This window comes from Calypte anna, chromosome 1 (assembly GCF_003957555.1).
Source record: "Calypte anna isolate BGI_N300 chromosome 1, bCalAnn1_v1.p, whole genome shotgun sequence".
NCBI classification, from domain to species: Eukaryota; Metazoa; Chordata; class Aves; order Apodiformes; family Trochilidae; genus Calypte; species Calypte anna.
Genome location: NC_044244.1, coordinates 28,490,576 through 28,508,740, shown reverse-complemented (window position 1 = coordinate 28,508,740; position 18,165 = coordinate 28,490,576). Strand labels below are relative to the sequence as shown.

The following is an 18,165-nucleotide window of genomic DNA, read 5'->3' as shown; positions in this document are numbered from 1 at the left end:
ATCCATGTTATTCAAAAGAACAGACCAGAGTCAAGATCAGCTAGGGTGAAGGAAATACTTTTCATGACATCCTTTAGAGCAGACTTGGTTAACTGGCATCTGGGTAAAAAAAAAAAAATAAAAAAAATGTTAGCCTGCCAAGTAAAGAGTAGCCAGTGCTACTTCTGTTTGAGATGTGTACATTATTTTTTATTTACCAACGATATGTTTTTTTGTGATTTTTTCCTTTTAAAATTTTTTTTTTATTTTTTTTTTACTGAGAATGTTAAAATGACAAAGCAAAAGGAACTAAAGGTAGAAAGGTTACAGAAATGTCATCTCTGAAAGAAATGAAGAGAGATAATTTTCCTCTGCAGACTTGCTGCTCTGTGTGGAAGGCAGGTGGCTCCTATGTTGTGCCAAAGTCCTAACACTGAAAAGATTCCACTGGAGAATATGTGCAAGGAGGGAGCATACACAGGTGCTAGAAGCTACAGAAATTAATACTGCTGCCAAAGGAATATCCTTAGTCCATCTTGTACTGCTGTAACCTAAAAGACAGATGTTTATGTGACCTATTTAAATAAACAAAATCTCGAAACAACAAAATTTGGAACTATTTCAAGATCTATACTGGATGTATTTGGGTATTATATGATGTCTTTTATTATAATTCCAATAGGAAGTTAAAGATCTGGTCTTTAACCACATATCTAATATTTAAAGCCATATATTTTTCTCATCTTCTATAGCTAGAGGCTCAGAAATCTGGGAACAAAGTCTCACAAACAAAACCAAGCTGCTCTTCAGAAGGAGGCATAAATGAACCTTTTCTCCTATGGCTTTATGTCCCAGGCCTCATGTTCTTCCCTGCCTTGCTCTGTCACTGCAATGATCTCATATTCCATCTCCTGCAAGACCATGTGCCCAGGTTTCTCCCCAACCCATCCTCTTCCCATGCTGTCCAGCCCCTGAATAAGGCAGGAGCAAGGTGAGCTCTGTTTGCTAGACAAATAGAACAGGTAAAACCAGTGACCATGCTCCAGCTGCCTTCGATGCAAATCCTGATTTCAGTGTCTACCTTCTACTCAGACTCCGAATACCTTCAGTAAGATACTTGCTGAATTTGCCTCCCAACACCAAGTTCAAAGCCATTAGCTGGGAAGTGTCAGACACAGACTCAAACCCTTATTTCTCTTAGAGACCAGAAGAAAAAATACAAACCATACTTAATCAAAGTAGTGATAATCTCCTCCTCCCCAGGTGTGAGCCTTGACTAGAGAGTGTTTTAGGTGCAGGGCATGAGGAACACATTCTGTCACTGACACTTCTTTTTTGGTACCTGAAGATAAACCAAGTTCTTCATTAAGACTGTCAGTTTTACCAATCTCTTACAAGCCAGGTTTTGTGCATTTTAGGGACTGAATGTGACCCCCTCAAAGACAGGCAATATCTCAGGCAGTTCTTGATGTCAGCTCTTAAAATACAAGATCACACAAAGTATATCATCAGCATGAAGTTTTGCCATTTTGGCTGCCTTTATTTGTAATATATCTATGGAGGAGAAAGTATTACCTGCAAAGAAACTGGTTAACTTGTGCTTCCAGAAATGCTGAAGAGGTCTTAGGAGACTCTCTGCCACTGATGCCAGGAAAATCTTGCTATTTCTATCACCTACAATCAAAGCAGAACAGCCATCCTTATCTCACAAAAGCTTTTTAACTCCAGCAAAACTCATGAGAAGGCAGGGCAGGGACACACAGGACCTCATTTCATTCCCACCTTTGCTGTCACAGTTGTTTGCATCACTGTTACGAAATTAGAAAGTTTCAATTCAAAAGACAGTTATTGTATTTTGAGTAACATTAATACATTTATTTAATTGTAATTTACTTTTCATTCATAAAAAGGACAAAGCACGGTCCTGCTCTACTTGTTTGAAAAAAAAAAAAAAAGATAAAAAGTAACTAAAAAAACATTTCAATATCCATCAGTATCAAATAATAGTAATATCAAGTTTCCTGAAATATAAAGAAACAACAAATATGTCTATCTATATAAACTTTAATTAAGAACCTTGTGTTCTGAAGCAGATGATACATTAGTTAGTCTTCCTTGACAGCAATCTGAAACTGAAGGTCCCAGTTAAATTTACACAATTATGTGAAACAGAAAAATCTCCAGACTATCTGATCAGTGTGTGAGACCTATCTCACCTGTGCTGTTGATTTAAAAAAAGAAGTGGCTTTCCTTCCAAATCAGTTCCATGCAAAAATGAAATAATTTTGCTTTACACACCATGTATTAAAAAAGTAAAAGGCAATCATGCATTTGGCAAAAGGTTTTAGTTGTGGTTGTATATTATATAAAAATGAGTCATACTGCAAAAAAACCAAACAAAATGAAACACAGTAAAACAGTTGTTTTGTACAGAAGGCTTACAGCATATTAGTTTCTTATGTATGAAGACAGCTCGTTTCTCTTTCAAATAATTATACAATTTATGAAACTCAGTAGTGTTTGACACTTTGACATTCCTCTATAGGGAAGTTATCACTTTCACCTACGTAAAAAATTTTCATTTTATAACAAATAGTTAAAATTAAACTAAACCAGTATTATTGATACTTCTTAATGAAGACTCTACACTTTTACATGTAAATATATAGTACAAAATTACACAAATAAAAGAGGGGGTGTAAATTATTAATAGTCCTATTCTTGCTTCATGTAAATATTATTACAGACCTCTACAGCATCAGTTCTAAAAAGATAAAATCTATTTCTAAGTAGCTAGCAAGGTTGTGCTAATAAAATATGATTCAAAGCTTATAATTCTTGAAGCATCAGACATTGCACTATTACTTGAGCCAGCTGATTCAATATCACTGTGTTTCTTCAACATTCACACTCAAACTAATTCCCAGCATACCATGGAAAGTGAAAGGAATGTGCATTTCTTTAACAACTTGAAGAAACCCAAACAAACCAACAAAAAACCCAACCCTGAAACACTCTAGACACAGTCAGAACAAAAACATTCTCTGTCTCTAATTGAGTTCCCATTTTGCAAAGGCCATAGTAAACATTTAGCTTCGACTAACAGTTGGGATCTGATTTTCATGTACTAACACACAGTTGGATCATTCAGTACTCTATTAAATAGGGAGACGATCTCAGAACTTTAAAACTCTTATTTACAACACTATGAACACTAGAATAATATCAAGTTCTTCAAAAAGCATATAATTCTCCCAAATGTACACCTTCACATGAAAGTAACATCTGGCATTTGCAGCATAAAAATGTAAATATAATAATTTTTTTTTACTGTGCTAGTTTGTTTTCACCATTTATTTTATATCTTTTTTATTATTTTATATTTTAAATCTTTTCACTTCAAAAAATAACATACATTTCCTACCATTTCATGGTCCACCCGGCTGATCTTAACATGGACTCCATCTCCAAACTCCTAAGTGTTATATTGCTACTTTAATAGTAATAATAGTAATAATAATAATTAACCAAAACCAATACATTTCACTGCTTCCCTGAAAGCCAAGATTTGACTCCTAAAATCAGCAATGACCACAATGAAATTTTTCAACATAATGGTTTAAAGAAAATAATATGGCATATCTTGCATCAGTGAAGCACAGGTAAATTCCTTTAAGCTGAGCATGCTTTGCATGTCAGGTGTTCTGAACATACCTAAAATAAAAAGTTCCTTGTCACTGACTTCTATTTCAAGTCCTTCAGATTCCATCCAGTAGCCTCAAGAAATATAGCTCTAAAAAAATGCAATGTTTTTGCTTTGACTGTCTCTCTAAAAACCAGTAATCCAAAGAAATGATGATGGGGCCATTCAAAAATATGCAGTACACAAAACATATAGGATAGTACAGACAGACGTAGTACTCTTACATTTATCACATACAATCAACATTTCAATCTCTATTATATTTCACAATTTGTTATTCAAGTTAAAGCACCTACGTATGGTGATTTTACTTTCACTGTACAGCCTATGTTATTGGGTTTTAACACTGTAACTTGCCCCATTGGACCGAATCATGCAACTGTCACAGATCAGCATTAGTGTTTTATAAGGCATATTGGAACAAGTTAAAAACATTTCTTAGCCTTTCAAAAGTTGATTTACTTCATGAAGGAGTTCCTGGATGCCTCGGTCCTCTTAAAGTTCATAGGAAATCGGTAGGGTAATTTATTTTAAAGTGTAATTTATTTGGCTTAGGACGGTGCCACAGGAATCAAAAAGAATCGTGGTCCTCATCTTCACAGGGAGTCCTTTCTGTTAGGCAGAGGACAAGGTAAATCCAGCTACATTCAGAATCCCGAGCAGGCCAGGACACCCAGGGCAGGCACCACCAGGACCAGGTGCAGAGTCGGTACTGCAGCAGTGGCACCTGCACATCAAACAGACAACAGCACCGTGTTGGTCTTCCTTAACAGTACTGACAGTGGGAAAAACAACCCTGGGCATGAGTAGAAACATGCAGTGGTAAGAAAACCAGCTGGTGGATCTCAGCACAGCCCCTACCTGCATGGGTAATGTGGAAAGGACAAAGAGACTGTTACAGTACCCCAGGGGACTCTTTTGTTCTGCCAGAGCTGTTTATGCAGCATGTTTAGACAAGCAGCGAGGCCATTCAGAACACATCAGTGTATTTTGATTTGGCCAGTCCAACCAGTCAGAAGGTTATACCAGGAGGTAAAAGGTCAAAATAAATATTTAAACATGTGAAAACAAAATTAATGTAGTCTTTGAAATGTGACGAAGCAAAGAGACACCTTTGGAAAAGTTAATGTTCATATGATCAGCAATAACCTGAGAGATGTCAAAGAGCCTGGTCCATTTGTTTACCTGCCAGATTACAAAATGCAGATGGCTGACTTCTAGCAGTGTGGCATTTACACATCTATGTCTGCTAAATTCACCAGGGTCCTTCTTAAACAAATATTTTTAGACCGAAAAATATTAATTGATAGCTTACAAACTTAACCTGACTTGCTCTGGCAAACAGGCATAAGAATTGCTATTGGGTAAAATGGCTTGTGTTGCCATGGTCCAGCTCCCTGTTAAGAATGTCAATAAGAGAAAATAACCCAGCCAAACTGTGCCTGTCTGTCAGTCTTGGAGATGGGCCAAAGGAGCTGGAGAACAGGCTCTTCTTTCCTCCCAGAGAGGAGCTTCATCCTGGGTCAGGATGGTAGCACATGGGCAGTGCAGGACTGATGAGCTTACTGCTCATCTTGCTGTTGAACACAAGCTGCTGGAACCATCCCACTGCATGGCTCTCAGCAAGTGTTCTTCTGAAATACTGCAAACATAACACATGATTCTATTAATATATCTATCAGTGATACAGATGAAGGAATTGAGTGCACCCTCATTACGTTTGCAGACAACACCAAGTTGGGGGAGAGTGTTGCCTTTTTTTGAGGGGCCCGGACAGGCTGAATCAATGGGCTGAGGCCAATTCTGTGAGATTTAGCAAGGCTAAGTGCCAGGTCTTGCACTTTGGTCACAACTACCCCATGCATCTCCTCTGATATCCCATGCACGTAGTACTTGCAATTCCAAGACGAACGTGCAGTTCCTTAAACAAATAAGGATATTGTACACAGTCTTAATTTCTGTGCTGAGCAGAGGTACTCCTCTTTGCAGAGATATTTAATTGAGCCTTCACCTGCAGTTCTCCATTTTCATTGCACTATCTTCTCATTCAGCTTTAAACAACCCCCCTCCAAACAGTATCAGTTTTCAGGCAGTCGTTTGGAAAACCAGTTGGAAGCATACCTCAAACTAGAGTGCTCACTCTTGTTTCTTCACAGCTGCCTTATTACAGTACTTCCCAACTAACTCGTGAGCACTGGTATGCTGGGAAGACCCAAGTTCCACCAGATACATACACAGAGTACATGTGTTGCACTGGAGAGAGCCCAGGTGTAAAGATACCTTTCATCCCAAATCTCTCTCTCTAGAGTGTCAGAGGAGTGTGTGCCCTCCTCATCCCAGGAACAGAGCTGTGCTTATGTGGTCACCAAATACCACATGACAGGATGTGCCTGCAGCTGTTCATATGCATGTGTACATGAAGCAGGCATTAAAACAATACTGACTTGGATATACGTCTTAAGCCATGGTAACAATTTGTTATTAAAAATACATCATTATTTTCTTTAAATGTTACTTATCTCTAAGATATGACATTTTTGGCCCTTTTCCCAACATCAGTACCTTTTAAACTGGATTGTAAAATAAAGAAAAATCTAGGGGTCTGTTTAGAAATGTTACTTTCAGATTTGTGAACCAGGAAATTCGTTTCTGGTCATCTGCGTAGCTGTCATATGTGAACTACTTCTCTTTCTCTGTGGGAAAGTGCCCTGCCAACATACACAAGCTCCAAGCAATTACTTGGCTTATCATGAGCTGATCCTCTTGTGGCAAAACTCCTTCTCCACTTTTGTTGTCAGGAATAGTGTTGAATAATCAGTTTGGATTAAATGACACCAGTTTTCTTAGTTTCCTGGTACTGAACATTGTCATGTCTACATGAATCTCCTTGTTTGAGAAGGAGAGTGTTTTTAAAGTATCTCAGCTGTCTCCTTTAATGAGGTTTATTTTCCATTGGGGAGCTATACTGGATGCCCTGCATAGGACTGGATTAGAGGGAGAGCAAAGCAAACCTGACACGAGCACAGTGTGGAGTTGCATCCTCAGTGCTGCTGTGGCTTTCTCCAGAGCCACTCTTCTCATGCTGCATGAATGGTTCAGGTAGATAGAAAGTGGCTGTGTTACACAGTCCCTGCAACACACTTTTCAGGACACATTTAGTAAAAGTAAGAAAAAGGGAAATTTTCCTTACCAGGACTGGTATTTAGTATGATTCATAAAGGATTTAAGTTTGTAATGTAGATTTTGTTGCTTGCTAAGAGATAAGTCTGCTTTTTTGTCTGTTTTGCAAAACATTTGTTTTTTTCTGAAAGAATGGTCAAATTCCTACCCTTTTTCTTAAAGAAACTACATTCGGTCCAGGACCCAAGGACTGTTCTTCCATCTGGGCTATTTTTATTTCTCTCTGATTTCCTTTAAGAAAGGTAAATGCAAGCCCATCCCATATTCTGATTCTCCTTGCTTCTAACTACATTCGTCCACTTCTCTGCGAAAAAATTAGGCAACCTGAAATAAAGATTTTAAAAGGGTATTTTTGCTTGCTCTGTTAGTTCACTTATTTAGCATCCACCAGGCTTCATTATTATATTTTTTCTGTGTGTTTTCATATCTATCCAGGTAGAACAGAAAAGAAGGAAGGGAGGCAATGTTAATTTCTTTGGGTTATTCTTAACTGAGTAAAAGACGTGAGTGTGTTTGTTGTTCTTTCAGTTGGCTTCTGAAAAGAAATTCCACTTTTCTCAGCTGGAAATACCATCTCACCATTCATGAAAGCCTACTGCAAGAGAAACACAGTGCTAGCTGACATGATTTAAATTCTGCTATCCCTATTCATGCTAAATGGAAAATAACTGAACTAATTAGAATATATTTATCTTGCATCACTGGCATCACTGCTAAGTCATGGGTCCAACTTTCCTTTGTCTAGGAACACCTTTGTTTGGGCACGAGGAAATTTTCCTCTCACCTGTGCCATAAAGCTTTCAAGAAAGACGCTACTGAGTAATTCATAACCCTGGGAATTGCTGTTTTGTTGCAGAGCATATGTATAGGATGGCAATAATGCTGCCTGTGCTTTGTGCTGTGTTGAGGATTGCTGTGCATCTGCAGAACAGCTTTAAACCTACTAGAAGAAAATGAGAGAACATTAAAAACATATAGTTGAAGGGCTGATGATGGCCTGGCTTTGTTTGTCCACCCCACAGTGATCTATGTCTGTCTTCTCCTCCTTGAAAATCCATATGCCAGAGCCAACTAAACGTTTTGTTTTGTTCTGGCTATGGCACCTGGCATCTTGATGGTGTTGGCAGGCAGCTACAGTGGCTTCTTTGCCATTCATTCTGGCCTTGCTACAAACCTGGGCTGCCAAAATGAAAAGATGCCTTGGACCCTTTGGAAAATGAGATAATTTTCAGCTGGTGGGCTACTACTTCACTATCAATGCACATAAATTATTTCTCAGCTGCCTCTTCCACTTCACATGTATTACTACTCATTATGTATTCTTTTGCATGGAGAGTTAAGAGGAAGACCCTGGGTAACATTTTTAAAATGTGCTCTTTTAAAGTAATACACTCAACAAAAAAGAGCAAGAGCAACCTATGGGGCTCCTCCTGTGACCCAGGCAATAATTGCAGTTGTACTTTGCATACATATGGTGAGTTTCAGGATCTCCTGTATGACCTACAGGCTTGTTGTACATCTCAGCATCTGCCTTGTCACTCGAGTTGTCAGTGATCACTCCAGACAAACTGGCTCACTAGCAGCACCAGGAGCACTGCCAGACCAAGTAAGGCTGAATCATGTGCTCAGCTAGGACAAGGTGTTCAGTGCTGGAAAGTGCCTGCTGAAGCAGCAGGAGGAGCTTGGAATGAGTTTTGGTAGCTCACCCCTCCAGAACAGCTCATCTGTTTGCACTGCTTGTCTGGTGTGGTGAAACACTTGGCTGTGGATGGTTTTGCATAAATGTATTCTGCATTGCCTCAGAAATCAGGGCTGATAGCTATTCAGAGGAACTCGATCAGCCTCTGAGAAAGACACTGAAGGTGTTTCATCAAAACAGGAGTTTTTTTCAGGTAAAAATTGGAGGCCAAAAAGATAAGGTCTCATTGTAACCCTGAAAAGTAGAAAAAGATGCCAGCTGGCATGTCTGGGGATTCCTGAGCAAGGAAACTATTTCTCCTTGCTGGAGAAATCAGGGATTTGTGAATGTTTGTTACAAATAAATTAATTTCAAGTAAACACCAGATATGTCACTCTTCACTTGCAAATAGTCCACATGGTACCACAGGTGAACAGTAGAAACTCTTCAGGTGTAAAGTAGTGGTTAATGAACGGGAAAAATACTATGCTTTTGGAATTTCTGTGTTCTTGGGAACAACGTGGCATGCATAAGTACTGAGGTACATTAAAAGCCTGTCTGAAAAATCTTCACCTTTCAGCCTGGCAGCCTGGCTCACACATCAGAGGCTGAAGGATGCCCTCAGGTTCTATAAGAACAGAAGGGCGCAGTCTCAATGGCTCCATGGCAGGGAGAGGCCACCGTCCCTCTGCAGCGTGTGACAAAACTTGTACAGCATGCACAGTGCAATGCAGGGCTCCTGAAACTGGCTTCATGTACAGGAAAGTCCCATCACCACACAGCCCTTGAGAAAAAGGGAGGTGAAGCAGAAGGCAGGCAGTGCTGCCAAAACACAGCCTCCCTCCCTTTGCTCCCTGAGCACAGCTTGCAAGCAGAACTGGGAATCACCAGGGCTTGGGAGGAATGTGACAAATATGCAGCAGAATCAACCAGTGGGCTGAGAAGAAGAAAAGAAAGTGTTAGTTCAACAGGACAGCTCAGCTTCAATTTGGCCTTTCTATTCAGTAAAGCAGAAAATAAAACTTAAATTGAGCATGAAAGTTACTGCAGAAAAGAAGAAAGCAAGCAGCTGGCCCAGCGTGTGCCTCTCCAGAGTAAAATAATATCATTTCTACTGATAAGGATATCATTTGAAGAATTGGGTACTGTTAAATCAGAAAGGTCAATACAATTTTCCAAGGTAGCTGGGTAACAGGATCTTTGGTAAAGAAGACAAATAGGAATAGGCAGGATAAAGCATCTTAGGCTGCATAAACCAGACAAAAGGTACCCTGCTTAATACAGAGGGATTACTGGGGATGCCCCAATTTGCCAAGCTTCAACCAAGATAAAATAAAAGGAGAAATAGATGAAGGTAGAAATTAGCAAGAAGATATACACACACTTACACAAAACAAACAAACAAACAAGCTGGGGGGAAAGTAGAAATTGTTCCTAATTTGATACATTTCTTAGCAACTTCATTTGGCTTTCTAATAGTTTATATTGTTAGGAATTTTTAGGTATATGCAGTAATGGTTGTGATTAGCAGCACATCCCCCTGCAGCTGGGCACATTATTTTACAGATGTACTGACAGCCATTACAACTGAATGAAAACACTTAATTTAAAGCTCCATAAAGTTTTTTACCTCCATACTATGTAATGTCAGAAAATGAACTGGAAGAACCTATGACTGGGTTCTACTATTAGAGATAATAGCAATTTAGAGATTCATTAAATACTTGTTTTAGGAAGAAAAAGGCAAAATTCTCATGGGGAGGTAAATGAGGGAAATGGTTTTTTATAGATAATATCTAACTGAGCCAGCAGCATCTAAAAAGTTTTAAACAACTGCTCATCAGTTCAGATGAGTGAATGATGCTGCCACATTAAACTCTACATTTCACTTATTTCTGCTGAGCAGTATTAGAAAATAATGCTGAGTTACACAGTTAAGGACAGAAAGGATCTTTTAATGTAAATCCTATACCATCTAAATATTGCCTCCCATACAATACAGTTTAAGTAGCTTTTTATTCATTCTGTACCAAGCTCAAAAGAGTTTCCTAAAACATACTTTCTAAAGTGGCTCACAGCCTTGACTTAAAAGCAGCAGGAGCTGAAAAGCCAAAAATTAAGCAGATTTTTATGTTTCTGGAGAAGAAATTTTCAAATTCATCTTCTTTTAGAATTTCTCTCCTGATAGAAGTTCTTATTTCAGCCACTCTACAGCTAAAGCACCAAATATGATACTCTGAAACATTCACATGAAGTTAGATGGAAGATCCTTCTAGCATTTCCTACTGTGACAGAATATTCCTCCTTTCCTTCCCACTGGCTTAATATAACTGTGTTGAACAGGCATAGGAGACAGACCAGGTAGTTCAGTTCCTGTGCCTCCTGTGCACAGAGTTCTGTTGTCAATTATCCACCTATTGCTTCTATGAACAGGCTTGAGAAAGATGGTAAAAGTAGTAGTAAAGATGGTATTAATCTTTAAAGACAAGAATATCTTAGAATTGGAGTCCTCCAGGTATTCAGAGGAACTCGATCATCCTCCAAAATGACCTTGGATTCATCATCTGTGTAACTGCTCTTTCTGTACTTCTGTTAGATCCCTCCTCTCCACTATGATAAACTTTGGAGTTTTCTAGTCTAGAGAACTAGACTTCCTTAATCCTAAACTTCCTTCCTACCAAAGAGTGTTTCTGAAGTCCCTTGGACTTTGCCACTGAAGTAACTGGGAAACTATCACTGCTGCTTTTGTCAGAGAATCACCAGGGGTTTGTTCTCTTAAGAGAAAGGTTTAATCAAAGGGGGTGTTCCAGCAGACGTCTAACCTAGGACCTGAATCTCTCTCCTCACTAAGAAGAAAAGGAGTCTGGCTAGCATAGGTGCATAAAAGTGAGAGGTATAAGCAAGCCACCACCCCAAGGCACCCATAAAAAGTAAGAGATTGTTAACTGCTGAACTGAAAAACACCACAAGGATCAGAATAATGCAGTTTCACTGCTCCTGAAAATTAAAACATGTAAGAATTGTCATGACTAGAAAGAATTCCCTTCATTCCTTCACCTCTGTGATCACACCTACAATCTAGTCTAGATTATTAAAGGGAAACAAAAATAATGAGGTGAGTCTTTCAAAGATTACTTTAACCCACTCCAAGCACTACTTGGCTGGCTTTGATTTCTCAAAGCAATTAAAAATACTGTATAAATATAGTTCAATAGTTAAATGGCCTACTAAGGCGTGAAAGCAGAATATGCATTTGTATTAAATTAAATCATTATGCTTCAAAAGAATTACATTATTAAAGCAAAATACTAATCTTGGCATTCATTCTATGAGTTATGTGATGTTTTCAGTGATATTCTTTTTTGCTATGTTGCTACATTTAAGCATAAGAGTTAAATCTTTTGGATTTTTTCCATCTTCTTCTAATGGTAGAGTGCAATGAATATGAAATACAAGCACTTTGTTACATTAAAGTGAAAGAGTATAGTATTATAGAGTATATACAGAGTACATATAGAGTATGTGTGTGCAATAACAAAAATATTATAGTATTTGCATGACATAGCTCAGCAACTGGATAAATTAATGGGGAAGAACAGTTCAGCCAAACTGAATTTGAATGTCAGACGTTTAACACATTGGTGAATTGATGGTCCTACTAAAACAGTAGCAATCAAAAGCTTGCTGAATTTTTAAAAAAGGGATTCTAACTGCACAGTGAACCAAAATTTATTGTCCTTCTTCCCCTTAAACACCTTAAAAGTCAGTCATTTTTTGGTTGGGAATATCCAAGATGCTGAAAACCAAAAAGAAACTATTTAGGGGTTTAAGAAGAAAAATTAACACTTTGTCCATCAACTAATTTGGGCATTTCATAGTACACTTTTCTGAAGCTGGGAGTGTAGGGTGAGCTGCAGTGAGTCTGACCAAAGGCCCATGTAGCTCAGGACACTGACTCCAAATGGTCTGTAATAGGGTATTTTGTAGCTTCTGTTCTGTAGCTCCTCAGTCAAAGGCTGAATATAGGACATAGTTTTAAATATGGGCTTATAGATGAAGCCTCTATTTGTAACTTAGTCCTGCACAACATTCTGTCACAAGAAGTTGAATTTAATTTTGTGTCATACAAGAGTATTATTTGGATAGTTTTCAATCTGCTGCCTGCTTATTTTACTGAGTAACTTCATTCTCACCATGTGAGTGAATAGTGTATCAAAAAAAAAAAGAAAAAAAAAGAAAAAAAAAAAAGAAAAAAAAAAAAAAAAAAAAAAAGAAAAATTAATAATCTCTTCCTATTTAGCTCTCCCTGTTCTTCATGACTCCTCCTTGCTTCAGCTGAAGTCCCCTTCCCTCTTGCACATGCCTCATCCAGAATTCACTCTCTAAGCATTGCACCCCTACTGATTTTCTACATGCTTTTATAGTATCTTTCTTTAGTATCTTTTAGTACCTCCAGTATCTGCTTCCTGAGGTCCAACAAGAACACATTTTCTGTGAATGTCACACTTCCCTATAGCATTCTTGCAAGATGGGGGATAGTCAGCAAAACCTCTAACATGTAACAAGCTAAAACAAGTAACAAACTATATGAAGTTGCCATAGATTTATTTTTTTGCTGGTGTTTAAGGGCACTGCAGACTCCTCATGACTTCATGTGACCCTGCAATAGCCATCAGTGGGGATTTGGCAGGCAGGTCCCAGGACAGGTATGTGGCAGCTCAGGCTGGAGATGAAAGCAGGAGGAGGTTACCCAACCCTCGCATGCCAGTGGCCACTTTCCTGTATTCTGATGGATGACAATTACGTATTCCTGTCTTGTCAGTATTCTCTGACAGTGAGTAACCTAATCTGCTCCTTTTTTGTGTGATATTTTTCTCTTAAACCTTTGTTGCATTCTACGTCTACATACCCTAACATCTAATTTCTAGCTATGAAGTCTGCCAACCACCACTGATCAGCTTAGTTCCAAGCCTTATAGCTATAAATTAAATTTTGTTGTACAGGGCTTTCCCATATAAATGAACAAATGACATACAATATTGGGATTATCACAGGATAAAAAAACCCATAATTAGATACGAAAACATTTCTGCAATCTGTCCTACTGTGGAGTTCAAATATGAGAAAAAGAAATTGAAATTAAAAATATGGCTTTTCAAGAAAATACTTGTTCTAGCACTGAATGGAGTTGTTAAGCCCTAGATGTCAAAGTAAGGCTTGGAAGGAAGCAATACCAATAAATTAGAAATGTGATGAAATGAATTGTGATGATGGAGGAAAATCAAGAGAAATACCAGAGAACTGAATATGCTGATTTATACACATTTATCTACCAGGTTACAGAGTATTCTTAGAATTTTTTACTTAATTTTTGTATGAGACAACAACAAATGCATCAGTAAAGTTACTCTTCTTTTAAAGGAGAGCTCTTTTGGAAAAATATTTTTAATTTAGTAAAAGCTCTTTGCTACCTTTTTTTTTTGTCACAGATGCTTTAAGTTCCAAGATCAGGAACAAAGGATTTTCATGCCAGTTAGAAAACTGTTTTCATCAGCATTCCTTATGAATTTTACCTCTGTTATCCTCTTTCCTTATTACTACAATCATGCTGGCAACAGATGGACATTTTCAAGTTATGGTAGAAAGATTCTGATGATACCACATTAAAAGTGAATGATGACCTGATTTACTCAACACTAATATGTTCATTAAATACTAATGTCCCTTTTAAAGAATGATAAAAAAAATTAGAAGATAAGATAATGAAAATGTTTGTATGTTACTTCATACAAAAAATTTGCATTGTCCTTTGAAAAAGCTATGCTTCAAAGTAAATATTTTTTCAGGATCCTAATACATACCTCTAGCAAATACAATTCATAGGCGTACATAGATGTGTGCAGTAAACAGAGAGAAGCTCTCATTTTGTCCTATTGATATAAGCATATATGACACATTCTTTGCCCACACTATTAACTGTTAAACTAAGCCACTAAACTGATTTCACATTTGAAGGTGAAGGTGCCTGGTGCCTTCCTTTTTTCCCCCAGTATTTTCCCAAACCAGAAATTTCCTTGTCCTCTCTCCCAGTTGGGATGAAGTATTGAAATGTGAGAGCTTGACTGAATTTTTCCTTACTATGGCATAAATTCATTGCACTGAGGCCAGTGAAGTGAGAAAGGAATCAAGCACCATATGGTTTGAGTTCCTACTGATTGCAAAAGTGCTTTGATTACATTAATATCAGCATTAGCATTATGACAAAGCAATGCAAACCAAAAAGCATGCAAGAGACAAAAAAATCCTCAAGTCAGCCTTCAATATATTCCAAAGGAAGCAGATAAGCCTATTATTAGCCATTGAAACAAAATTCTTTGGTTAAACAAGTCGTTCCAGTCTTCAGCTGCTTGTGGTATCTCAGGAATCAATTTAAAATTGTGTAGATCATTAATTTACTATAATGGGCTTGAAAAATATCCCCAGACCTCTAACTGTACAACAAGCACTGCCCAATAAAATACAGCAGTTCATGACTGTATTCTACACTGATTATAAGTGTTAAGTAAAATAAATTTTAAAAAAAATTAAAGCTCAGCATATAAACAGCGAGTGATTTTAAGATAAGTGCTTCTATTTCAAGGTGTGCACTAAAAACTGCATGAGTGTGCTGTGCTTGTAACCTTCCTTGACATTCTTCTCAATTAAAAACAGTGGAAGTTGCTGCAGTGCATTTACCTCCCTCTTCAACATGTGACTGTTTTTTCTGTGAGAAGGAAGAGGATGAGGAAAACAAAAAGTTTCTCCCCTAGAAAAGAAGTTGAGCTAGAAATTACATATGTCTCTGATATCGTCTACATTTGACTTTCAAACGTAATTTAGTTAAAATGGGCTGCATTTTTAATACCTAGGTTAAGACCTCAGGATTAGTTAGGGTTCCTGATGTAAATATTCTTGCACTTAAACCTAATTCAGACCCAATTGAGCAAGTGCTCATAATTACTCAGAGTACACCTACAACAAGCTGACAGCACAGTAGCCTAGCACAGCACCAGCAGCCACACAAGAAAATGGTTTTGTTTTGCAAAAGGGTGAGAGTCATATGCCTGAAACACAGGACAAACGAGGATTCTGCTGTACTGCTTGGCCTCCAGCTGCTGATCCAGAAGACCTCAGGTTCCCTATGGATCAAGTCATGCCTGCCAGAACTGTGTCCATGCCTCTGGTAATCTGGGGCATCTCAAGCGCTGGAGGTTTTCTTTAAGCTTTTGAATTAAACCCTAGATGACAACTGATTATAATGGGTCTTAGACACCAGCTTAGGTGCATTATGTAGATTACTTTGGATTTGATATCCAGTGAACAGGAAGAAAACACCAGTCTGGAAGACACATGTTTTCTAGACATTCCTGTCTCTTCAGTGCAGACTTCCAGTTTGCTTAAGATCTGGTCATGCCTGCTGAACATCCAGGCTATTCTGAACCCATTCCCTAGCTCCTTAATTGTCCCCATTAATTTATGCAATGACCCTCTCTGAATTTGATAAGATGCCTTATGTTTTGTCTTAGCTAATGTTTTACATCTCTCTGTAAATATTTAAATTCCATTTTGCACAGCTGACCATCAGAACATACATTCCTATCTAACCAGATCTCCTCTTTGCAAATATCTGAGGAAAAGTATGGTTACTTAGATGTTTCTCATCACTTTATCACTCTTTTTGAGCAATTATTCTAAACCCTGTTGCACTAATAGAGTTTTCTGAAGGATAAAAATTAGAAGACATAATTTGCTGATGTGTAGGTTTTAAAATTACACTTCATTGTGCTTTTTGGGAAAAGTATGCTTTGAGCCTAGAAACAGCCTGAGAAGCTTCTCTAATTTTCTGTATATTGTGTATTCCAAATATATGACCCTGGCTTTTGTTTCCTTTTCCATCTCCTTTACTAAACAGAGTCTAGGGATGCTGCCTCTATTCCCTCTCTGTCTAGCTGGGGTATAGCAAAAGTTTTGGATAAAAAATTCTCTGTAGTATGGAAGATAAAGCAATATAAAACTCTACAAACCACCATTTGTTGGCTGCCAACTTTCCCAGAGCTGCTGACCTCTGGGTAGGGGCAGGATTGGGGCAGGGCTTCCAGGCAAGACAAATCAGTTTGGGATCAACACTATTGACATGATGGCTCTGCTTCCAGTCTGGGATGTAATCTGCCTGCTGCTATCTAAAGGGTCTTTGCACCACTCTGATACCAGATGATAATATATGCATGGTACAATGCATATAAGTGATGAATAAGACATGTCCTAAATATAACAGTTGCTTCAGCTTTTTTTTTCAGCTCCAAAAATATGTTAAAAGTGATTTCCCAAGAGCATGATAATCTAATGCAATGTATTGCAGCTTTTGAGAAGTGGTTGACCCAAGATATTCTCATAGAAAAATGGTACAGTTAACAGACTGAATGCTAAATGGATTAAGAATTTAGTCACTGCAAGATTTCAAAACTCAATTACTGGAAACAGGTCACTGACTTTCTAGTGTAATTCCACAGTGAACAGTAGTGGACTGAACACAATCCAATCATTTTTATCAAAACTAAAAGCAAACACCTAGGGAACTGTGTACATGAATGAAAATGCCAAAGAAGTCAAGAGTGATGACAACAACATGTTCATATGGAAATACAGACTGTGTGGGAACTCAAACCATTCAAACCCACTGTGCTTTGTCATAGCCACATGCAAACTTACACACTGAGTTAAAAAGAGACATTGTACAAAGATTAGAATGGGACACTGTATCCTGGAAAGCAAAGATTCCAGATAGGATTTAGAGATGGTGTTGAAAAAAAAAAAACAAACTTCATTTTAGAGCACAGTGCAGGGAAATAAATGACTAGTGAAAGCCTTTCATGAATAATGCTGGGAGTAGTAATTGTTGGGAGGTGAGACTACTTCCACAGACAGAGGAATTGAAACAGTGCCTATAGTTAGAGTGTCTATGGTCCTAAAGGAACTTAAGGAAGTCAAAGAGTTGAAGTGAAAAGCTGTTGAAATTATTTGAGACCTGAAGAAAATGTTATCACAGAAAAATTTAAGGCACTCAGTCTGTTTAGCATTTGGTCAGTCACATGAGGGATACATATACATTTCTTAATGGTGGAGAACATATCAGGCAGAAAAAAGCTCTTTAATCTAGACAAAAGCTATAAAAGGAAACAATGGCCAGATCCCCAAACGAGATAAATAGAGATAAAAATTTGGCAAAAAAATTTTTAACAGTGCAGTGATGAATCATGAGAACAAAGTACCTGGTAAGTAATGGATTCTCAACATCTAGACTCCACTGGATCAAGAGTGGAATTGTGGATATAAACTACACATACTGTTGAAAACCAACAGACCAACAGACCAGAGTTCTTCTCTTTTAGTAATGAGCAGCTTCTTCACAGTATACAGATAATATAGCACAGGAATTGATTATTTTTTTTAAGACGCAGTAATGGTCGCACTGACTGTCTGACAAGAATACTGTTGATGTTTTATCTTTATAATTCCTCAGGTCTATTTTTTAACAAAAAAAACCCACAACCAAAACAAAAAAATCAAACCATAATGCAGGTGTTTA

The 18,165-nt window shown here is 37.8% G+C and overlaps 1 protein-coding gene across 1 annotated transcript in view; it reads right to left on the bottom strand.

Moving 5' to 3' along the window:
* Nucleotides 1-4,203: 4,203 nt before the first annotated feature.
* CNTN1 (contactin 1) overlaps nt 4,204-18,165 on the bottom strand; it is a 134,530-nt gene continuing 120,568 nt past the window's right edge. Inside the window, exon 23 of the mRNA XM_030446668.1 lies at nt 4,204-4,409. Within this exon, the coding sequence (XP_030302528.1) occupies nt 4,330-4,409 (80 nt within the window). The 3' untranslated portion in view covers nt 4,204-4,329. The remainder of the gene's footprint in view (nt 4,410-18,165) is intronic.